The 23,209-nt window shown below is 56.5% G+C and overlaps 6 protein-coding genes and 1 non-coding gene across 7 annotated transcripts; 4 read left to right on the top strand and 3 right to left on the bottom strand.

Annotated features, from left to right (window-relative positions):
• Positions 1-6,203: 6,203 nt before the first annotated feature.
• On the top strand, positions 6,204-7,196 carry BCV69DRAFT_249077 (SNF5-domain-containing protein; the record flags this gene model as incomplete). The annotated part of the gene is made up of 2 exons (XM_025490323.1): positions 6,204-6,509; positions 6,735-7,196. Coding segments are annotated over 2 exons (768 nt in total), but the record flags the coding sequence as incomplete, so codon positions are not given.
• Positions 7,197-9,468: 2,272 nt separating this feature from the next.
• Positions 9,469-11,890, bottom strand: BCV69DRAFT_283047 (farnesyl-diphosphate farnesyltransferase). The gene is made up of 3 exons (XM_025492567.1): positions 11,620-11,890; positions 10,176-11,507; positions 9,469-10,078 (listed from the first exon to the last, which is right to left on the bottom strand). The coding sequence occupies exons 1-3, from the start codon at positions 11,842-11,844 to the stop codon at positions 9,842-9,844; spliced, it is 1,794 nt and encodes a 597-aa protein (XP_025347994.1). The 5' UTR covers positions 11,845-11,890; the 3' UTR covers positions 9,469-9,841.
• Positions 11,891-12,111: 221 nt separating this feature from the next.
• BCV69DRAFT_293948 (hypothetical protein) lies at positions 12,112-13,485 on the top strand (the record flags this gene model as incomplete). The annotated part of the gene is made up of 3 exons (XM_025493853.1): positions 12,112-12,311; positions 12,408-12,714; positions 12,832-13,485. Exons 1-3 carry the CDS (start codon positions 12,166-12,168, stop codon positions 13,483-13,485), a joined length of 1,107 nt encoding a protein of 368 aa, XP_025347993.1. The 5' UTR covers positions 12,112-12,165.
• Positions 13,486-15,559: 2,074 nt separating this feature from the next.
• BCV69DRAFT_283046 (histone-fold-containing protein) lies at positions 15,560-16,426 on the bottom strand. Its single transcript, XM_025492566.1, has 2 exons — positions 16,355-16,426; positions 15,560-16,246 (listed from the first exon to the last, which is right to left on the bottom strand). The coding sequence occupies exons 1-2, from the start codon at positions 16,355-16,357 to the stop codon at positions 15,815-15,817; spliced, it is 435 nt and encodes a 144-aa protein (XP_025347992.1). The 5' UTR covers positions 16,358-16,426; the 3' UTR covers positions 15,560-15,814.
• A 924-nt stretch (positions 16,427-17,350) lies between these two features.
• BCV69DRAFT_283045 (histone-fold-containing protein) lies at positions 17,351-18,138 on the top strand. Its single transcript, XM_025492565.1, has 2 exons — positions 17,351-17,421; positions 17,518-18,138. Exons 1-2 carry the CDS (start codon positions 17,404-17,406, stop codon positions 17,887-17,889), a joined length of 390 nt encoding a protein of 129 aa, XP_025347991.1. The 5' UTR covers positions 17,351-17,403; the 3' UTR covers positions 17,890-18,138.
• Positions 18,139-19,308: 1,170 nt separating this feature from the next.
• On the bottom strand, positions 19,309-20,824 carry BCV69DRAFT_200605 (hypothetical protein). Its single transcript, XM_025489679.1, has one exon. It carries the CDS (start codon positions 20,716-20,718, stop codon positions 19,576-19,578), a length of 1,143 nt encoding a protein of 380 aa, XP_025347990.1. The 5' UTR covers positions 20,719-20,824; the 3' UTR covers positions 19,309-19,575.
• Positions 20,825-21,257: 433 nt separating this feature from the next.
• On the top strand, positions 21,258-21,329 carry BCV69DRAFT_t21. The gene has a single exon. It is a non-coding gene; the product is annotated as a tRNA-Thr (tRNA).
• The last annotated feature ends 1,880 nt before the right edge of the window (positions 21,330-23,209 follow it).

The following is a 23,209-nucleotide window of genomic DNA, read 5'->3' as shown; positions in this document are numbered from 1 at the left end:
TGACCCTGGCAGAAAGACAGACTGAATCTAATGTGCAAATCATCAGATCCGACAACGACGCCGTGTTCAAGAGCAACGCGATCCTAGACTGGAAAGCCACGCAAGGCATCCTTTGGGAAGTTACAACCCCGTATGATTCTAGGGGAAATGGCAAGGTTGAGCGAATGCTACGCACCCTCAGAGAACGCATGCAATCGTCTCTGATCGCTAAGAACGTCCCGTACAGTCTCTGGCCAGAAGCCATCGAGTACGTCGCATTCGCCTACAATCTCACCACTAGAGACGAAGAAGGAACCATCCCTTATCAGGTCTTTTGGAAACGCACGGACGCCCCTCGACTAGCAAAGCTTTTGCACCCTTTTGGCTGCTTGGCAACCGTATTCGTGCCGGAAAAGAAGAGAGTAGGAGGCAAGGGAGGACCACGAGGCATTCCGGCCATCTTCCTGGGAGTTTCAATGGAACACAAAGGATGGAAGTTCTACTCGCCGCACGCTAGCCCATCCACCTTCTGGTCGAACAGCGCGAAGTTCTATGATGACAAGGAATGGAGACACAGACGCGAGACCGCCAACTGGAAAGACCTCGTCAACAACCAAGCACTGTTTGCCGACAAAGGCGAGGATGTCGTGGACCTAACGTACACCAGCATCGACATCATCGCTGAGCGAGACCAAGAGATCCTCAGGTACTACGAAAAGGAGTTTCAACAAGGTCGCGAGGAAGAAGGTGACCTGACTCTGGACAACGACGACCAGATCACGCCTTATGTCGAAGACGACGACGATTTCTCAGAAGAGATCAACCGAGAATGGGTGAGCTTGGCCTCAGCGACCGTCCACGATCCAAACTCGCCAACTGTGCATCAAGCACTACACGGACCGAACGCTCCACTGTGGCAAGAGGCCATCCGTAAGGAAATCGAAGGGTTAGAGTCAATGGGCACCTGGACACTAGTAGACCCCCCACCAAACAAGAAGCTGGTCGACTCCAAGTTAGTACTCAAGGTGAAGACGTCACCGGATGGGGTTCCACTCAGGTACAAGGCGAGATTAGTGGCAAGGGGCTTCACCCAACAGGAGGGAATTGATTTTGAGGAAACCTTCGCGCCAGTGGCGCCCTACACCGCACTCAGAGCCGTGCTCGCCGTCGCTGCCGCGGAGAAATGGCATGTGCACACAACCGACTTCACGCAAGCTTATCTCAACGGAGAATTGACTCACGAGATCTACATGAAGCCTCCAAAAGGGGCACAATCTGGAGACAAGGTTTACAAGATCGAGAAGGGACTGTATGGCCTCAAACAGAGCGGAAGACTATGGAACCAGCAGCTAGACACGGCACTTAGACAAGATGGTTTCATTCCACTATCCGCCGCTCCCTGCATCTACACGAAGGGCTCGAAAGACAAAAGGATCATCGTAGCGTGTTACGTCGACGACTGCCTCTGGGCATCCAACTCGCTCACCGAATTGAACGCTGCCAAGGCAGCTTTGCTGAAGAAGTTTAAGCTTGAAGACAAAGGGCACGTCACCTCCTTCTGTGGCATCAACATTGACTACGATCAGGACACCGGATCATTGTCCATGAGTCAGCATGGATACATCGAGTCAATCATCAAGGAATTCATGCCTGAAGGAGGAAAGGCGAAAACCCCCATGCAAGTCACGCCGCCATGTACTGAACTAGACCCTGCCGTTCAAAAGACTTACAGAAGACTTGTAGGAAAACTCACCTGGGTAGCCAACCACTCCAGACCCGACATATCGTTCGCTGTAGGAATCCTCCAGAGACACATGGCATCTTGCTCTCAAGTCCACCTCGACGCTGCGTTGCGCGTCGTTAAATTCCTTTCTGGCACCAAGAACTGGTCGATTACCTACCATCCGAGCTTGAATGAAGGCATAGTTGGGTTTACCGACGCCAATTGGTCGAGCGACCCACACGCCAACCGAAAAAGTACTTCAGGATCAGTATCATTCGTTTTCGGTTGCCCAGTCACTTGGAAGACACAGGTCCAGAAATGCGTTGCCTTGTCGGCTGTAGAAGCAGAACTGGTCGCCGGCTCAGAAGCCGCGAGAGAGCTACTCTTCTTGAAGAACCTGCTACGAGAGCTAGGCTACCAAGAGAAACCGACGTTGCTCACTGACAGCCTGGGCTGCGTTCAGGTAGCTAAAGACCCCGCCCAGCATTGGCGATTAAAACACATAGACACCAGGTACTTCTTCTTGAGGGACTTGGTGCAGACTGACGTTATCAACGTCCAGCATGTTCGCACCGCTGCCAACCCTGCCGATCTCTTCACCAAACCCTGCGGTTACCACGTCCTTACTCGTCTTACCCCACTTTTGTCAGTAAAGTAGTGATCTGTCGTCGAGGGGGCCTATTGAGTCTCGGCTCCGAACGAATCTCCGACTCCACCACTACTTCACTCTTTTCATCACATCCCCAAAACCTGTACTTCTTGCTTACCAATCAATTCAACCACTTGTCGCTTTCACTGTCCAACAGCCGCCGCCGCCGCTGAAGCCGACGTTGTGGAGTGAGAAAGGTGGGCCAGGCTGCGTGGGTGGGATGATAGGGCAAGCAGCAGGCCGTGCTGAGGGCACTGTTCCCCCTCGACGAGGCAAAGTTAGATGGATGCCGCCGCCTGCTTCTTGTCCTTTCTCCTCTTCTTCCCTGTCCCTCCTTCCCTCACCAGGATCGCCCCTTCCCCCCTTCAATACTAACAAGGTCCTGCTTGCCCGCCCCTTCTGCCTCTGATGCCTCTGATGTCCTGCCCTGCCTGCCTGACTCTCCCCCTTTAGACTTGCAAGCGCGCGCGCACTGGCGCCTGGCGTGGGCCTGCCTGCCTGCCTGCCTGGCTCAAGCTCTGTCCGTCTCCGAGCCACTGGCCCTCCGCTTCCTGGTCCCATCTCACCAGATCCTCAACCCCACCTCTCACCTCTTCTCTCTCTCTCTCAAATACCCCCCTCCTGACATCTTCTGCAGGTCAGCTGCTACGACTGCTTGTAAACTGCAGAAGAAGTGACAGTAGCCTTCAGCTTTCGCTGCTGTTGCTGTTGCTTGCCTAGAGAGGAGAGGCGCTTCTGCCAGGTGGCCCAGGCAGCAGTCGCGTCGCGAATATCCCTCGCCCCGCCTTTCCGCTTCCCCACTTCCCTCACTTCATTCCTTTCCTCGTACCCACCTCTTCTCTAGTCGGCTGGCAAGCGGCTGTACATCCTCCCCTTGCCTGATCCTTCCTCCAGCGGCTCTCTTACATCCTTCGCGCCTGAGCTCGCTCGTCTGTCTGGCATATACTCACAGAGTCTTCGGAAGAGCGGCAGACCCGGTAGAGGTGCTATATGAGAGGTCACCGCATCTTCCTGCTCCCGCATCGCGATCCTTCTACAACTACGCCTCCGTGATCTCCCCATTCCAACCTCAATCTAGAGGGGAGACACCAGAGACACTTCTCACATCTTAGACCTTGACTTCTATCGGTCCCCGGACAGACTTGACACTTCTGTACTGGCCGTCTTCCGGTGAGGGATCTCCCCCTGCGGATCTGAAACGAGCGAGCCATGTTCAACGGACAGAACTTTGCAAATGGATTCGCCCAAGGTCAGCAGCATAACAATAACAATAATGCAGGCGGCGGAGGCGCTGGTGGTGGGGGAGGAGCAGCAGCAGGGCAGGGTCTAGGTCAAGGGTCTAGTCCTCCGAACCCTCAGCTGCAGGCGCTCCTTCAACAACAGCAGATGCAGCAACTTCGATGGCAGCAGATGCAAGCTGCTCAGGCTCAGCAGTTGGCAGGTGGGGGAGCAGGTAATGGTGCACAAATAGGAGGGCAGGGCATGCCTTCCGCTGGCGCACCACATCAATTCTTGAACCCAGCCGCCTTCCTCAATCAAGCTGCCGCGGGTGGAAATGCAATGCTATCGCAGCAGGGTGGGGCAGGGGGAGCAGCTGGCGCCTTTCCCTCTACGCCATCTTCGGCTGGTCCAAGCCAAGGTGGGATGCCCTTTCAGCAACAGGCGCTCATGCCTGGTATGGCAACTCTGAATCCTCAGCAGTTGCAAGCCATCATGGGCATGTCTTCTCAAGGCGGAGGAGCTGCAGGTCAAGCTCAAGGGATGGGCGGGGGTGCAGGAGAAGGAATGTTCAATCCGCAGATGATGATGATGATGAACATGAACAATCAGCAACCTCAGCAGTCACAGCAGCAACAGCAGCAGCAAATGATGATGATGATGGCGGCCCTACAGCAGCAGCAGCAACAACAACAACAACAGCAGCAGCAGCAGCAACTAGCCTCGACATCCAGCAACTCCAACATGGTCGACCCCTCCACGCTGCAGAACACAATGGGAATGGGAGCAGGCGGTAATGCGGGTAGAGGTATGTCTCAGTTCCCGACAGGGGCCTATGGCATGCCAGGTGGTCAGATGAACGGATCGATGCATCAGCAAAGACCGTCAAATGCTGGCTCCCTGGCCTCGCAGGATGCGGGACGGAGCACTCCGGACCCGTTCAAAGGCCGAAACGCTGCGGGGCCCAGTAAAGCTGCTCTTGCTGGAGGAGCCGCAAATCGCAAGGCTCGCACCCCATCGATCAAGACTGAGACGGGCGCGACGCCTCTGATGGGCGCTGCGTCGATCCCTGGCGCGCATGCCGGACAATTCGTAGCTTCGCCTCTAGCGGTCGGGTCTCAGGCTCCCGAACCAATGCAACATCAGCAGCAGCAACAGCAACAGCAAGGGCAACATCGAAGTCCCAGTGCAAGCAGTCAACAGCGGCCGACACAACCTCTGAATCCAGTGATAGCTGCCTGGCGGCCCTCACTGAGCTCAGAACAACAGCTGGAAGTCATGACAAAGGTATGGAAGTACTCGCAGACCAACTCCATTGACCCCATTGAGGTGCTACGGCGGATGAGGCTCGTCTATGTCAGAGGTGATGCACTACCGGGAGCTGGATACGGAAGAGTGATAGCGCCCAAGAGCGACAACCCGCGGTCAGGAATGGCGCTCATTACTTTTGATGAAGCTCGCTTGCTGGCAGACTTTGTGCAGGCTGTTCGACCAGGCCAAGAGACAATCCCTATTGCTCCATACTGGCTCGATCAGCAACAACAAGGCGATAGACCCGCTCAAGGGTATCCTTCTCAGGGCCCCACTCCGGGCGGCTCGTTCCCATCTCAATCTCCTGCACCTGGCATTCAGCAGCTCGGACAGGACCCAATGGCCATGCTTCAGCAACAAGGAGCCAGCAGAGCGCACCCGTCCAGCGGTCAAGACAATCGACCAGAGTCTCGTTCTGGCTACCCAGGAGGTGCAGGAGCCATGGGTCCTCCCATGAGCTCAGCAGGCCCTGGTCATCCGCCAACATCGGCTGCTCAAGAGGACGTACGCAGACAGTCTATGGCGCCTGGCTCTGCAGATGCGCGTCAGAGGTCTGTAGCACCAAAGGAGAGCTCACCCCATCCTATGCAAGGCGCTGTAGACCAAATGAACAGACCTGGTGTGCAGCTGCCACCAGGACAGGCAGCAATGGCAGCAGCAGGGATGGGGATGGGGATGGGAATGGGCATGCCGATGCAAGTGGGACAAGGGGCTGGAATTCCAGTGCCAATGCCTGGGGGAATGCCAATGGGGATGCAGATGCCCATGAATGCTACTGCTGATCCGTCGGCTGTGCCCGGCATGGGCCCGGGAGGTATGCTTGGTGCCCAGCAGGGGTATGCACCATCTCCTACTCACAACCTCTCACAATCACTTCCCTCGCAACAAGAGCAGCAGCCTCTACAGCCGGACTTGCCGCCTGTGCACGGAGGCACACTTCCCGCCACGAACGCTCAAGGCTTCCCCGTAAGCAGTCTGAACACTCAGATCACTCCTCTTCCTAACTTACGAAGGCCCTCGTTGACTAGAGAGGATCTGCATGGAGCCTTTTGGCAACCCTTTACCGAAAAAGATGAAGAGAAGCTCGTCGAGATTATGAAGCGCGATGCCGAATATGCCGAATCGGTCAAGTCTGCTGCCACGCAGAGGAGTCTTGCCCTGCGACAGAGGGTGGAGGAGATTCAACCTCACTCTCGTAGAGCCCCAGATGGTAGTGTGATTGCGCCAGAGCATCTCCACTGGTGGGAGAGAGCTGACGAGGAAGGGCCCTACCAACCCGGAAGGGATGGACCCTTCAAGATCGTCTTCCCAGACGAGCGTCGCATGGATTTGCAAGTTCAACGTGGAGGTCGCAGATTTACCACCAGCGCCTACCTTGAGCGACTGAAGCGCCGACAGCTCTCTGCCATTGGAGAGAAGTGGGAAGACCTGGTTCCTATCCGCTTGGAGATCGATCACGAGGGATGGAAGTTGCGGGACACCTTTACCTGGAATGCCAGCGATGATCTCACCTCGCACGACGAGTTCAGCAAGAACCTCTGTGAGGACTATGGATTGCCTGAATCTAGCTTTGTGCCTCTTGTGCGCGAGGCGATCCAGGCTCAAATTAGCGAGTACCTCTCTGCAAAGGTCTTGCGGCCGCAGAGCGCTGTGATCACTGCTGGTGAAAGTGGCGCGAGAGTAAAAGGAGGTAGTCGTGGGCTACTCTCAAAGGAGGAGCTGAAGTGGTGGACATCCTGGCGAGAGGTAGTGGAGGAGCTGCAATACACCGCTCTCGGCGGCAGCGAAAAGTCGATCTCAGACCAAAGAGCCAAAGAAGCGCTGGAATCGACGGACAAGGTAACAAGTTTCAAGACATCCAGTGTTGACGGCACGCTCACGCGAACGAATCCCGAGCTCAGGATCAATATCAAGCTCGATATCACCGTGGGAGCGATGAATCTCCTTGACCAATTCGACTGGGACATCCTCGATGAGACATCGTCGCCCGAGGACTTTGCTGCTGCTTTTGCAGCTGATCTGGGTCTGGCGGGCGAGTTCAAGACGGCCATTGCCCATTCCATTCGAGAACAGGTGGAAGTGCACTTGCGCTCCCTTGCCCTCGCTGGTCATCCCTTTGATGGGACAGAGGTGTTGGACGACGAGCTCAAGGGCGCTTTCTTGCCCGGTGTGCAGCGCTTATCAGTCACCAGAGTTGGGCAAGAAGTCGAGGATCACACGCCACGACTACTGCAGCTCACAGAGGCCGAGGTGGATCGACAGGAGCGAGACCGTGAGAGGGATTCTAAGCGCAAGAAGCGTCAAACAAGAGGTCGCAGAGGTGTCAATATGCCCGATCGAGAGCCGCTCAAGACGCAACGGACGCCTGCCATCACGGGTCTACAAGCAGCCCAAATTGAGGCAGCTGGTGGAGCGGCAGCCGTCGCTGCTGCTGCTGGCGCTTCGTCAATCCTGGGTGGCAGTGGAGCTGAAGGCTTGCTTGGTGTGAGAACCTCTACAAGAAGAGCTGCAGCGGCTGCTACGGCGAACATGCAGGCGATGAGCGACTTCGACACTCCAACTCCTGCGCCAGAGGCGAGACCTTCTGTAGGTCCAACTGGTACGCCAGCAAAGAGGCAGAGGTTGGAAGATTACTCGATTCACTTCAAGTATCCTGGCGGTCTAGGTCGCGATGATCCTGGTGAGCCGCTGTATGCTCCTGCTTCTGGCGATCGTCTTCCGACAGACTCTGTAGCTCTAGTATCCGGTGGGCTAGACATTGTTCGAGGTGGGGCTCAATCTGCCGACTCGGCCAGTCGCACCCGCCAGCACTCGCCCAACAAGGACGCTTCAGGCAAGGCTCCTACCACTCTGGGCTCTACAAATGCCTCGACCTATTCTACGCCCAAGTTCCGTCCAGACGATAATGCCAACCAGCATCCCAACATCTTCAATGGCCAATGGCACTGCTCCAATTGTGGCTGTCCCGGCTGGCTCCTCACCACTCGGCGCAAAGGCCCCAGGGGTGAAAAGACGCTGTGTGGTCCTTGTGGGAAGTTCTACCATCGCTTCCGTCGTATGAAGCAGGCCAATTACACTAGAGATGAGGCCTACCACCGAAATGCCCTCGGTCTAGCTGGCTTGACACCCGGCGCGCCACCCACTTCCATGGAGGTAGATCAGACAGCTGCCCCTCCTGGCGCTGATGGCGATGGTGATGGCGAGGGTGGCGGTGAACGAAATTTGGGCAGGCTGGATGCGGGAGCGCGCGAGAGTGCTAGAAGAGCCATATTGGACGACGACGAGGAAGACGAAGACGACGAGCGCGACCTCACTCGTGGTGCTGCTGCTGGCGGTGGTGCTGGTGCTGGTGTGGAAGAAGATGACGTCAAGTCTACGCTTGGCGCCTCTTCCAAACAGACCAGTCGGCCAGGCTCTCTACCCACCACCCGACTTGCCTCTCCCGACTTGCCCTTTATGCCCGTCGGATCTCCAGACGACTCGGACTCGGACACGTCGCAATCGCCCCGCTCGCCTCGGGCCTCCAGGAGGGGTTCACCGCGCAAAGCTGGTCTCGGCGCAAGTGGCAATGGGACTGGGGGAGCAAGACCGTTCTTGCCTCCAGGCGTGGCTGACTCGAGAGGGGATCTCAAGACGAACGGTGCTGGCGCAGCTGGGGGTCCTGGTTCGATCTCATCAACATCATCCATGTCCGTCTCGCCAGAGAAGAGGTCGCATCCTCTCCCTGGGACATCTCTTGGTAGCGACGGAGCAGCAGGAACTTCCTCATCTTGGAACTCAACGGGTCTTGCTCCATCAGCAGCAGCTCCAGCAGCAGCAGCTCCAGCGCTGGGAAGACGAGACTCGTCGTACTCTGCGCTGGCTGCAGGCGGATCAGCACCAGCCGAATCTCCCGCATCGTCTTCCCACCACTTTTCGGCCTCGGCCCTCCATGCTACTGTTGGAGCAGCAGGAGCAGCAGGAGGAAGCGCAGCTCCCGTCCCTCCCGCCTGGCTAACATCGGCACTAGACGCCCTCCGCTCAAAGTACAAGTCTGACCGATTTGATCTGAGAGCTAAAGCTGCTCCTCCCTCTACTGCACCTGGTACTTCGCCTCCTCCAGCAGCAGGAGCAGGAGCAGCAGCAGCAGCAGGTGGAGGAAGTGGAGGAAGTGTCGAGTGGCGCATCAAGTGTCTAGACTGTCCAGGAAAACTCTACACTCCTGGTCCGGGAGAGAGCTTGACGAATTTCGAAGTGCATATTAAGAATAGAGTGCATAGGGGCGCGGTTAGTGCCAGGGTTGAAAAGGAGAGGGAGAGGGAGAGGATGCTAGGGAATTGAAGGGGGTTGGAAAGCAACTAGGAAGTAGCAAGTAGGAAGAGAGGATAGGAGGATAGGAGGATGGGAGGATAGGAGGATGAGGAAGAGTCTCCATTCTTTTTTCTCTTCTCCTCTTTGCATCCCTCTGTCCCTCTGTCCGTCTGTCTGTCTGTCATTCTTCTTGCTACTAGCCAAAGTCGGTCACGTTCTTGTACACTCGTCGCAATGTTTTTACTCCCTCTCTCTCCTTGACATGACATCTTTGAGCGAGATTTCTTTTCTTCTCAGAGACGGGAAATGAGTACACGGAGGGAAGGGAGCTAAGCAGCAGCAGACTGGATTGCTCAGGGTCACGATCACGATGATGACATGACATGACATGACAACTTGAATTGATTGGCAAGGCGATCCGTCCGGTGAGAAGTCTAACAGGTCTCAGCTTAGCTAGATGCGCTGGGCTGAGTGACTTCCGAAGAGGAGGAGGAGGATGATGATGATGTTGATGTTGTTGAAAGGTACACGATCCATGCGCCCCCGTCGGCCTCTTCCTCCAGTCCTTGCTCCTCACTCCACACTCGTCACTCCTTCCTGTTGACCCTCTTTCCTCCTCAAGCTGAGTGCTGCTTCTCCTCCACTCTCCCATCCCCGAGTTCCCACTGCACTCAAAGGTCCAACTTTTCCCTCACCTCTCCAATCTTCTCCCCCGCCCAGCCAACCGCCTCGCTCTTGAACGCCTTTCCAGTAGCTTTCGCCGCCTGCACAAGGGCCTCCTGCTTACTCAAGCTTGGCGCATGTCGAGCATTGAGAAGCCCATATTGGACCAAGAGGGATTGGAGATACCTGTAGAAGCGGATCATTTGTATGGTGATTGGGTCGGTCTCGTCGGTGGAGAAGTACCACTGTGAGGGTGTGGAGAAGGGAGTGGAAGGGTTAGCAAGAGAACGACCTTCATGAAGCGGCTAGTCTCGCCCACCTGCGATGGCGACTCATACTCACAGCAATGTACCACCCTGCAAGCGCGACGACGGCCATGACCAGTGCCATGAGGCACATGATAATGACAAAGAACTTGAGCATCTCAGACCTCTCCTTGTTATCCAACCTCTTCATCTCCTCTTCACTCATGTACTGCAACCGTGGATCCAGAGCCTCTTTACCCTCCATTTGTAGCTGTCTTTGACGCTCTGCAGAGAAGAGGTTCACGCCTTTGGCCTTTGCACGCTGCACCGCCAGATGGTGACGACTACTGCCGTACCGCTCCAGTGCCACGGCGCGCATGTCGCCCGACTGCTTGGGAGCGGGACCCATGGCCGAAGCAGAGGGCGTGATGAAAGATGGGTAGAAGTGCTCGCACCACTGCTCAATCTTGTTCAACTCTACATGCCATGCAATGTAGTTGACGTCTGACACGGGGATCTTCTTGGCAATCTTCTTGGCAAAGTCGCGGAACAGATAGGCTACGTCTCTCGGGTTGACAGAGGTGATGATGAGTCCTACTGCTTGTGACTTGCGGATCTTGACGTTGCGGCGGAAAACATTGGGGTTGTTGACCATGAGCTCAATGGTTGCAATGGCCATTGTCTGAGGGATGGCGCAGAAATTGAAGATGGACTGTTCCCTCAGCATAGCCAGGTAGTCTAAGGAGCGTGTAGCGTGACGCATCGCGTCCAGCAGCACAGTCGAGAGCACTGCCATTCCTCGAGCTCCGTCTTCACCCTGCGCAATGTACTTCTTTGAGCCAGGAGACGTCTCAACGATTCCCTTTGCCACGTCTGGCTGAGACTCAAAGCCAAACTTGGCCCAGGCCTCCTTGGGCCAGAAGAAGCGAGACTCTTCCGCGTCCTCTGCAAAGTCCCTGATGATGTTGACCTTCTGCAGGAAGAGACCCATGTGGTTGGCAATGTCAAGCTGGTCACCAAGCCAAGGACGTTCGACACCTGACTCGGAAAAGAGGCGCGAGACTCCCTCGCCGACGAGTCCGGCAACAAAGTGACAGTAGAGGTCCCAATCGCCAAAGGTGTTGACGCTGAGGGGCGTCTTGTCCGAGGCTTCAATGTACGATGCCATTCCCGCTCCCATCTTGGCAGTGATGTCGGCAATGACCTTCTGGTATCCTGGCTTGAGCATTTGGAACTCGGTAATGACCTTGTCGAATTCCACAAGGAGTTGGCGGTCCTTTTCGTCTGGCCCGGACTCTGTGAAGTTCCAGCCTGGTGTGTAGAGCTTCTTGTGGAAGTCGAGGAGGAGTGGGATCTTCTTGGAAGCGGGAAGTGTCATGTCATCTTCGACGGTATCCAGTGCGCGTAGAGAAAGGTAGAAGATGCAGACCTAGAAAGTGGTGAGGTAGATCAGTACAGTGGAAAGGGGTAAAGGTACGTGCGGGTGATGCTCAGCGAATGGACTCGGTCATATCCTCTGAAGTATCGACTCTGCCACTCACGACTCTGCACAACTCTCCCTTGAGCTCCTTGATTACCGCGGCGAAGCTCCTAGACGTGGCATCTAGCAACCCCCAGCAGTCCCTCATGTTCTGACGGTCCCAACCGCTGGTCTCGGGATTCTCCGAGATGACATTGAGTGGGTCACGCCAGATCTTGTAGTGCACCACTGACCTGATCTCGTCGGGGTGACGGACCATGAGGTAGAGGATGTTGAAGATGCCCATGGTGGAGAGAGGGTCAGGGGGGCAGAGGTGACTACCAGGGAGACGATGGTGATGGTAGTATTCCTACTGGGTGATGGTGGTGGAGTGAGATGCGCTGCTGCTGCTCAGCGTCCGTCGATGCTTCCCCCCCGTCTGCCTGTCGTGGGGTAAATCTAGACTCAACTCAACCTCAGCGCAGCCACGTCGGAACGGAACAAGGGCAGGGGAGCGGGGCATGGGCCACCGCCAAAGGCAGAAGGGAGCCATGGCTTTCCGCTGCTTCCTGAGCGTACAAGGAAAGACGAGGTGGTAGACAGGCCGCTTACCATTCAGCGTCGCAACATGGCAGACCAGGACAGTGAACGCAAGATGGACGACACCGCAGCTGTCAGCGTAGCCGAAGTGGCTCTCGCAGAGGTGGTCTCAGGCGGAGCACAGGCAGGACAGGAGGACCACCATGGACATCCACCACCACCCATTGGCCAAGAGTGAGTAGCAGCAGGTCCAGAGCAGTGTGACTCTGCGCGCTAGCATGGACAACTGAGCTGACTGTTCACTCGTCTGCTCCGTGGTTCGAATCACAGCGATGGTATCAGCTTGCCAGCTCCAACAGCAGCCGCAACATCACCACCCCCCGCACCTCCAGCACCAGCAGCAGCACCAGCAGGCCCAGAATCAGGCGCTTCTCCTCAGCCAATCGCCTCCTCCTCTCGTCTCTCCCCATCCTCGCCGCCAGCTGCTACTACTACTGCCACTGCTGGTCAGAAGAGGCAGAGGAGATCCGCCGCCGATGGAGATGCTGCTGCTGCTGGAAGAGGAAAGAGAATGTTTGGACTGCTCAATGCGACTTTGGGAAAGGCAAAGAAGGAGGCAGAAGATCGAGTGGGATTGGTGAGTAACGGAGTGCAAACAGCAAGACATGGGTATTGTGCAGAAGGAGTGACTCACGGACCTACGATCCCACCCCTGTCCCTCTGTACCTCTCCTCCTTTACCCTCGCTCCAACAGGCAAAGCGCCGAGCGGAAATCGTCTCTCGTCAGCAAGAGCGTCTGGAGCAACAGCGCTCCGAGCTCCTCCACGAGGAGAACCTCAAGAAGACCCTTCGAAGGGAGTACGAACGCGAGTACAAGCTCCTAGAGGCTATTCTTGGTGGGGATGCAGCTTTCAAGAGTATGAGGGCGCAGAAGAGACGGTTGGCCAGCTTCCTCGTCACCTCTTCCCCGGCGGCGACGGCAAGGTCTCGTGGCTCTAAAGCCGACACGTCGTACACCGCTCCAGCTCCACGAGTCCCCTCCTCCCTCCCTCCCTCAACAACAAGCTACCCAGTCTATTTCCTCCCACACAAGCTCACGCTCGAGCAAGAAGACCTACTGGACGATCAAGAGGACGAAGTGGACGCGGTCATCGATGAGGCGGAGAAGGCCTGGGAGGAGAGGAAGCGGGAGCTGAGTGAGCAACTGGAGGAGGTTAGAAGGGGAGTGGAGGAGATTAAGAGGAAAGAAGAAGAGGAGGGGGGGTCTGGGGTGGGAAAGGAGCGGGGAATGGGGGAGGGGACACAGGGGAGTGGACGGAGGCGTGCTAGTCGCTCTGCAGGGCACTCGCCCGCTCAGGAGAGACGGAGTCGTGTCGAGAGTCCTCAGGACACGATGATGCAAGTCTAGTCGCGCTCGATGAGAAAGTATGAGAGAGGAGAGGTCTGTTAGCAGTCTAGCTGCGAGTGAAAGAGGGCCGTCGCGCAGTATCTCTCCATACACGACTCCTCCCCCCAATGCTACACATCGTGAACACCTCAAAAGTAGTGTCACCCCGGCTGTTTCATTGGCGGTTTTCGTCGTCGTCGTCGTTGTCGTGCGTTCTCCCATCGATGTTCGCGCACGACAAGTCTAGATTCCACCGACCCATCCATCGCTCGTGACAAGCTACAGCGAGCGATCTTCGAGCCCCTCGCATCTCGACCACAGACCGAGCAGTGCAGTGCCAGCAAGTGGGTGGGTATGTGATAAAGCTGACATTGCTCTGGATGCAAAGAAAGGTGAAGAGAGAGGGCTCTCCTCCGCTGCTGTGCCTGTGCCTCCAGGCACGGCTGTTGCGCACCTTTTGCCGCTTGGCGACCTTTGTGAGATGCGAAGAGATGCGATGAGATGATCATCGTATCGAGTGAGCTGCACAGCTTTCGCGTGGTCATTTTGTGTCATCGAGTCCTTATAGCAAAAAAGTCGGCGGCGACGTCTAGTACTGTTGGCTGTGGTGCTACTATGTTGGCGATGAGGGCGGACGTTCGCTGCGCGCTTCGATGCGCTGAACGTCGCAACGACCCTGCATCGCGTGTCGTGAGATAATGAAGGCCGGGCCTTCCTGCTGCTGCTGGTGCTCCAAGAGTACAGCATGGGCAACCTCGCTCAGATCTGGTGCGGACATCGTTGGGTGTCGAGGCGGTAGGTCGACAGGGTGTGCGAGATCGGCTTTGCCACTTTCATTCTCGCGGTAACCGCGCTTGCCCTACACGTCGCGATCAGCCCGACATTCTTCTTGCTTCCCATGGCGTTGATTCTGATACGGCTTTTTCTGGCGTCTACCAATTGCGATGCGACTGCCAGACAGGTTCTGTCCGGTCTCGCCGGCCACTCGACGCGCGATGTTGACGGTGCGACGGAAGTACCGTGGGTGACCTTAATGCCGCAAAGAGCGACCCAGCCTTTGCAGGTGACGTCGCTCGCGGACAAATTCTGCTTGTACTTGTGTCCAGAGAGCGTTGAGCGCAACAGCAATGCTGTGGCATGAGATTTGTCTCAGGAAGTGGAGATCGTGCGAGCTCAAACCGGGAACTGGACTTGCGCTGTCGCCACCACCGACATTGTGCGACGGAAGCAGCACCTCAGCGACGCTCATGCGAGCTTGTCACAAGTACTGCACAGGTTCAGACCGACAAGTGACAGATGAGGAAGCAATTTGCCGACCTTCCACTAGCTCTCAGGCGACATCTTGATCTCTTACACCTCAACTGGTCGTACGGAACGACAAAGATCGCACGTCGAGTATGGCAAACTTCGCAGCCAGAAAGACATTGCGAGCTCTTTCCCTGACCCACACGACGTCTTCACGGCACCTTACATGCTCCCCATCTCAGTTCAGACTCATTCAATGGTCCAAGACTCAGCAACGGCGCTCGACTTATCGCTCCGAAGGCTCACACAGGCTGGGTTGCACAGCTCGCAAGGTCAACGGCTCAGCTCCACTGTCACACACTTGCTGCGTAGCTTACACGTTGGGCAGTATGCATTGTCATCACTGTCACATGCTAAACTCTCACAACTCTTGAATCCGGATTGCACAGTAGCAGCTTATGGTGGCGCCTCAGCACTCCTCCCTCGCTTCCTTCCTCCTTCACGTTCGCCCTCATTCCAGATTATGCTCGAGCGCAAGCTCTTCCATCCTCATAGTCCTTGGGCATTCCTGCTGATGCCCTCGTGTGTAAATTACCTTCGGACAGGGTGCGATCATTATGGTGGTTCGCTTCTCCACCCCTGCGGACACGACGCATGGCTCCCACCGGTACCGACGCCACCGCACGCAGACTAGCAGCCAGGGCGTCGCGTCGCAGCTTTCCAACGCGCTCACACCATCAGCAACGTCGAGCAGCAAACTCGTCCAGATCAATCACACAAGCTTCACACTGACCACGGACAACGGTAGAGAAGGCTGGCTATACTAGTATTACAGATTGCGAAGATGAGCAGGACTCGAAACGCAGTCGAAGGGGCGCGCGTGCGAAGATCGACTACTACATACAATGCGCAAACAGGAAGAGAAGTGGGCAAAGGGAAAGAAGGATGACAGAGAACTGGTACAGGAGGAGAGAGAGAGGAGAGGAGTAGGCATAGTGCGTGCGCTCGAGAGCGGAGTGGCGAGGAGCTAGAGCCAGCTGCGTAGGCAGGCTCGGCTTGGCTATCCCATCATTGTGCTCGTCGGCAGGCAGAGGCGCACAGTCGCTTACTTGGAGGAAGAGTACTTGGTGACGGCCTTGGTACCCTCGGAGATGGCGTGCTTGGAGAGCTCTCCGGGGAGGATGAGGCGGACAGCAGTCTGGATCTCACGCGAGCTGATGGTCGACTTCTTGTTGTAAGCAGCGAGCTTGGAGGCCTCGGCAGCGACCTGCTCGAAGATGTCGGAGATGAACGAGTTGAGGATGGCCATGGACTTGGTGGAGATACCAGTGTCGGGGTGCACCTGCTTCAGGACTCGGTAGATGTAGGTGGAGTAGGTCTCCTTTCGGGTCTTCTTGGCCTTCTTCTTGTCACCGGTAGCGGCAGACTTGGACTTAGAAGCAGTCTTCTTGCCGGCCTCAGCGGGGGCCTTGGCAGCGGGAGCCTTGCCACCCTGAGAAGCGGGGGCCTTGGAAGCAGAGGAAGCGGGCTTGGGTGCCTAGGAGAGGGGGGGAGGAGCAAGAGCGTGACGCGTTAGTGGGAGGAGTCGCGAGAAGGGAAGGAGTGGAGTTGCGAGCCACTACTGCTATCGCGTACCGATGCTCACCATTGTGAAGTTGGGCTGTTGTTGGGTGGGGGTGGGTGTTGAGTTGTTGGTAAAGGTGTGTGTGAGAAGAAGGTGGTGTTGGTGGGGGGATGGACAAGGAGTAGCGAGTTGCAGGTGCGAGTTATAAACCGAGGCGGCACGGCGGGGTGCGAGGCGAGGCGAGGGGCAGCGGCGGGGCCAGGCGGAGGGCGGAGGCGCACCCAATGACATTCGCGGCTCGCGTCGGGCGACGAGACTGCATTTCGACTGATCCCATCAGGGGGGTGAGGGAGGGGGATGGATTTCTGCTTACGCGTAAGCAAAAATGGAGAGGACAGGCTTGTGCGCACGCAAGTGCTCACATGCTACCGCTTTCGCAGCATTCTTCTTAGCACATCGCACTGCAATGCTTACGAGCTCGAGAGAGTCATATCGTTTGTTGCTTACTCTCGCAGCATGGTAGTGTGGCTCGGGATGAGATGAAGCTGCGAAGTCGTACTATCGCAGCGCAGCACGAAGTAGACCTTCTTGCGAGGCAGACCTTCTCGCACCCACTCAGCCGCTCCAACGCAGCTTCCGTAGCACTTTTCCTACCTATTCTTCCCTTTTGCGCTTGTGCAGAGCTGTACCACCTTCGTTTTACAATGCAGCATTCTCATCTTCTATGCTGCGTGCTGCGATGTGTCTCGCTGGGTGTGCGCTTGCTGCGTGCTGCGTCCCTGCTCCCGATTAATGCTTACATGGGGGTAAGCAAAAATCTGATGCGCCCCGCGTAAGCAGAAATGGCGTCTGCCCGCTGTTCCCTCCACGACGCCATTTCCCTTGCGCCAGGCGCTGATCTCAATTGGTTGATGGGAGGAGATTCCTGCAGGAGACGCACACACGCACGCATGCACGCGCCTCCCGCCCGCCGTGCTGCCCTCTGTCCGCCTCCGCTTTGCGCCAGTGCTTCAAATACCCTCGACGTCGGCACTGCTCTCTGTCCCTTTCCCCTCCCTTCACCAATCACTACACCTCTCTACCAACACTCACCAACACCAACCCCCCACCAACCCCAACTTACTTTCAATATGTCTGGCAAAGGAAAGGTGAGCAGCAGCGAGCATCGCGAGGGGGTTTCCCTCCACGTCGCACTTCCACTGACGCGTTCCACTCCCACTCCCACTCCCACTCCATTCTTCTAGGCTGCTTCTGACTCCAAGTCCGCTTCGCGATCCAGCAAGGCTGGTCTCCAGTTCCCCGTCGGTCGTATCCACCGTCACCTCCGCAACGGCAACTACGCCGCCCGAGTCGGTGCTGGTGCCCCCGTCTACCTCGCCGCCGTCCTGGAGTACCTGGCCGCCGAGGTCCTCGAGTTGGCTGGTAACGCCGCTCGTGACAACAAGAAGACTCGTATCATCCCTCGTCACCTTCAGCTCGCCATCCGAAACGACGAGGAGCTCAACAAGCTCCTCTCTGGTGTCACCATCTCCCAGGGTGGTGTCCTGCCCGGTATCGCCTCGGAGCTCCTCCCTGCCAAGAGCGGCAAGAAGAAGACTGCCTCTCAGTCCGACTAAGCGGAGCGCCACCGTCACACTTTCATCAGGATCGATTAGAGGTAGTCTCTCAGCAGCAGCAGCAGTCGTAGTCGTAAAGCCTTTGCGCTTCCTCCGCTCGCTCGTCACCTCTTCTTATATTCCTTGTACACGCGCCCATGTCTCTACCCGCACTTTCACCGATGTGTCCCATCTAGTTTCTTCCTTGTACTATAAGTCCTCTCCATCGACGAGGCTTATACTGTAATAGTAGCAGTCTGCCCCTTTTCCCATACCCTGATCTGAGTGAGCAAAGTGTGAATCGTGCAAGTGGCGAGTGAGGGTGTGAGGGTAGGCAGGCGTTGCAACTTCTCCGCCTCGCGCGTCGCGTGACAAGGTCACGGAGGGAGAAGCTTCGACTGCCCTTCGTACTGGCTCGGCAAAGCTGTCTGCCACAGCGGCACGAGCAGCAAGGCTGAGATGGATGGTCGTGATTCAGAACTCAGCTGTACATCGCTCGGCCCTACTCGTAACGCTAGCCCTGTTCCAGCAGCGCAGTGCCAACCTCGCAAAGGCACACTCGCAAGAGCTCTCTCCACGAGCCGCACTCTGCTTCGTGTCATGCATCGGCCGCACACATCCACATCGACTGTTTCGCCTCTCCTAGTGCCAACGTGCAAGTCGTTTGCGCTGGAAGACGATGGCAAGTAGGACATAGCTTCGGCTAGCAGTGTCGTCGACAGGACGACTCGAGCTGAGGACCGCGTACGGGTACAGCATGCGATACTCATCGATGGGATGCGATGGCAACGTCGAACGCGCAGGCGAGAAGCAAAAGATCTTTGTTACTACTTCGAAGGGGGATCCTGTGTGTATGTTTAAGTCGTGACAACCAAAGTAGTAGTGTATTAGTAGTGATAATAGAAGAAAAGTAGATGTAGCCAAAAGTACAGATTGATATCGAATAGACGCCCAAGCGCGACTGAGCCTGAAACCACGTGACTTCAACAGTGTACTACTGCTGATAAGGCCAAGACTAGCGTTGAAAGTAAGGGCTAGCGGACGACTTCTTCGGAGACACGGTGCAGGAAGAGCGGGCTGGGACGAGGCCGAGCTGTGTGACTAGGACCGGACGCGGTGTTGCCGATCCAGCAGTCGTCTGGCCAGCGATGCAACGAGGCCTGTACTTGCTCATTCAGAGTCACTGCCTCCTTGCTCGCGATCTACTGCTTGCCAAGTCGTCGAAGCACCACGAGTCGGCGCTTGCCACTAGCTTTCCGAGCTGCGAGAGGTCCTCCTAATCCCTCGCGCCGTCCCTCGCCGTCCCTCGCCGTCCCTCACTCCGTCCCAACCATGTGCCCAGGTGATAGCGCTCCTAGATACGAGTAGGTCCCGTCCTACAAACGCAGCAAATGTGGTTGCCTGTCTTGTCAGGTCTTCTTGATATGTGTTTCCTTGATATGTTTTAATGTATCTCTGGAAGTAGAGAGCCTTCTCCCGAAGCTTCTCTAAAAATGTAAGAGGCCGACCACAGAAGGTATCTAGCACACGAGAGGGCGTCTCTTTCCGAACGGTTCGCTGAAGGTCCAGACTGTTACAGTTACTGGCCAAAGCAGTGCATCAGATTGAATGGTTGGAACATAGTACAGACCGGGTATGAGACTACAGTAGATGGATATACGCGTCACTTCCCGCCAGGTGGCTTACCCACGCGACTACCAACACAGACTACAAGGCGCTTTGTTCAGCAGCCACCTCAATATCAGCAGACGACTGCATACGCTTCATGATGAAGCGTTCGTCGTCGTGCTTCTTGATCAGAACCTCTTTTCTGCCGCACGTATGCGCAAATTGTGAGGTATTGAGGTCTATCAAGGCGCTGCTGCCGCAGACCTTGCAGTGGTAGTCGTGTACCCCTTTCCTCGCCCCAAAGACCTTCTTCTCGAGAGCCGCTCGAGCGGCGTCGACCGAGAGTGTGTGCCGGAACGTGCCTCCCTGCGCAGTGGCCTTGACCCTCTGGAGCAGTCCAGGGTTGGTCTCGCGCTGGGCACGGGCTGCCACGTAGGCCTCTCCCTTGCTTGCCCGGGAGCCGGCGGCAGCACGCTCTGCGCTGACGTTGGTCTTGAGGCCCCGGAACCACAAACACCAGGCCTCCTTCGCCCCAGGGTCGGTAGCCTTGATACCGTTGGGCAGAGGCAGGTCCTGCAGCTGGCCGCCTCTGGCCTCAAACAGCAGGCGAAGCTGTGACTCCCGGTCCTCCACCGTCACCAGCCGACGACTCCGAGTGCCATTGTACTCGTGGACGACCTCCTTCTGCCACGCCTCCTCTCCAGCCCTGAAAATCTCATCTTGCGCATGGGCGTGGCGCAGGAGCGTAGAGAGCGACTGCAGGGTGTTCAAAGCAGACTCTCGCCTCTCCACCCTGTCTCGCGCTGCAAGAAGAGCTGGCTCCAGCCCGATCGACTCGGCCGCCTGCTGCGTCGCTTCTATGACCTCAGCCGCAGTCTTGCCCTCGACGGCGAAGTAGTCGAGCAATCTGATCTTTAGAGCGATGAGACGCAGGAGGAGATGTCGGTCTGCTCGCAGGATGGTGTCACCATTGTACTTGATGACCCCCGCGTGGAAGGTCGCCATGGCAGGCACAAGCCTGGCGCCCACTTCAGCCACCCGCAGAGTCCCGACCAGGCGTCCGAAGTTCTGTACGATGACAGAAGACATGTGCTGCGCCTCTATATTGGGCTCGGCAGCAACGTCTGACAATCCTTTGAGCTCGATGACCACCTTGTACGAGTGAGAGGAGTGAAGGATGAGGTAAGTGAGCATACCGACCTCGTGTCGGGCAATTGCTACCAGTTTCAGCGTGGATCGCATGATTGACAGTTGCTCCTCAGGGTGATCTTCGCAGAGACACCAGAGGTCGGCACTTGCTCCTATTATCTTCAGGTTCTGAAGATCCTCCGTCTCTCTCGCATTATCTTGTCCGCATGCCCAGGTCGTAGCATTTCGAAAAGCAGCCGGGCCGGGTCCCGAGAAGGGTCCAAACCTGGTGCCCTGACCTTTGATATTGTCTGCCGTGATGTCCTTCAGTACGTGTAGACGTCTCTACAAGTCAGGAGAGTGGGAGGGTATGTGGGAAGGGTGGGGCGAGGAGATGGACTAAGGGGAAGAGGCTGTAGGAGGATGAGGGAACCAGGCTGCAGGAGGATGTACGTCCGGACGACATTCGTCTCCCCCCCCCCTGACGGCAAGCGTGGGTGGTCCATGCTCAGACCTATGCAAATCAGTTCAGTCCTTCGCGAAATTTTAAGACTCAGCCCTCCTTCCGTCGGTGGAGGCGCGGCGAGGGCTGCGCCGTCACTCGCGGGCTACATGTAAGGCAACACGAAAAAATACGAAAAACTCATTTCCATGCGCTTGTGGCTCAGGGGTAGAGCATCGTACTCGTAATACGGGGGTCTGCTGTTCGAATCAGCACTGGCGCATTTTTTTTTTTTTTTTTTTTTTTTTTTTAACAATTTTTTTTTTTTTTTTTTTTTTTTTTTTTTTCATTGACGGTTCGCTGGCGCCTCTGCTCGATGGGGACAAACGGACGACAAATCCAGAGGTTCAGCAGAGGCATCAGCTGCGTCTGAACAGCGTATCGCATCCTCATCGCTTCGCATCGATGCGTAGCGCAAGCTGTACGAGGACGTGGCCATTGATCCGTATGCCCGTATGGCCATGGTGATCGAAGCTACTTCTCGTCTCGCGGCGCAATCGACATGAGCATCCGCAAAAGCGGAATCGTAGGAGCAGGATACATATGACTGCAGTCGATGCAGGGACCGGCGTCGAGCGCACGAAGCGGGGAGATGAGAGCGAAGAGGCGGACGCGCTCCTACGACTTTGAGCGAGTATGCCTTTGCGAGGCCCCGCCGCACGACCCTTCGACACAGGCGGTGGCTGGGAGCACCAGAGCAGGCACAATCGTTGTTCGAGTGCTGATCATTGATTGCTCGCTGCTTGTGCTGCCGTGTCAAGCTATCTCGCGACCGAAGGCAGGGCGAGATATTGCTCCTTGTCACGCGACGCGCGAGGCGGAGAAGTCGCAACGCCTACCCTTCTACCCTAGCAGACATGTACTGTCCTATGCGTGTGATGACAACCTCTGCTGCTTGGATCTCGCACCGACAGCGACTGCCTCTATCATCGTCTTCTGATGAGCCGCATGTGATCGTGAGTTGGATCTACACCTCCGTCGCCCGCTGCCAGCCAGAATCTGCATAGCTGAACTCATCCCCAAGCACACCAGCAAGCATTTGCACTCAAGTCAGTTGTATAGAGCTCTCTTCTCCTTCTTCTTCGCCTAACATTCCAAACAAGAGCTCTCTAATTCCTCTCGTACGTAGCAGGGAATCGAATGCTCCGAGTGTGGTCTAGCCTGGCCTAGCCTCACACGCGCGGCGCGGCGCGAACCTGGAGGGGGGACCGACCCTTTTTTTGTCTCCCCGCCCGACGCGGGAATGAGCAGTGCAGTGCAGCCTAGCGCTCTCACAAAGATGCGCCCAGGGAAACGCCTCGCTCGCTCTCACGCGAGGGAGACATTCACATTGAGTCTGAGCCAAATATAGAAGAAAAGTCTCTCTCTCTGTGTGTATGCTTGATCTGCGCATTTGCGGTGCGGTCCTCGGTGCTGCAAGTTGCTGCAGAGGGAGAGACAGCAGCGGGGAAAGAGAGAGGGCGCCACGGATTCTGCTGCAGTGAGAGCATAGCGCAGACGTCGCTGCGTATGATTGTGCGTGCAGTGTACCGCGACAAAAAAGAGAACATCGTCTGGTCGCGTATCCGTCGGCTTGGTCAGCGTGTTCCCTGTACGGAAAGCAAAGCATGCTTGGCTGACGATCATGCTGACCATCACTACCGTTGCCGCTGATGCCGCTCGCTGCCGCTGGTGCCGCTGACTGGATCGAATCTCCTTGGCCTCCTCCCCTTTGCGTGTTGCGATGACGCTCGGCAAAGGCTCAAGATCTTGGAAAAAAGTCATCGTTGTGGCTGTGCTGGGGTCCTACGTTGAAGATCGATGTCTCTTACTCTTGCTCCCCCCCACCCCGTTTTGGCTTTCCAAGCGAGGTGCGAGGTGTGCGGGCACTTTCGCCGCCGTTGGCCCGATCCACGTCTTGGTTGCCAAGGGCGTCAAGCCGACGTGCAAGCCGTCGGAGTCGATGCAGAGGTCCAGACCAGATCAGACCCCGCAAGGCAGGCAGGCAGGCAGGCGCGTACCCAGTCAGTCGATCAGTCAGTCAGCTCCTCCCTCCTCCCTCCCAACGACGTCAGCGTGCGACGAGGAGCAGCAAATCAACACAAGACCTTCTTTTTTCCCTCG

This window comes from Pseudomicrostroma glucosiphilum (assembly GCF_003144135.1).
Source record: "Pseudomicrostroma glucosiphilum strain MCA 4718 unplaced genomic scaffold BCV69scaffold_7, whole genome shotgun sequence".
Lineage (NCBI taxonomy): Eukaryota > Fungi > Basidiomycota > Exobasidiomycetes > Microstromatales > Microstromataceae > Microstroma > Microstroma glucosiphilum.
Note: the sequence above shows the minus strand (reverse complement) of the source record. Positions and strands in the feature narration are given on the sequence as shown.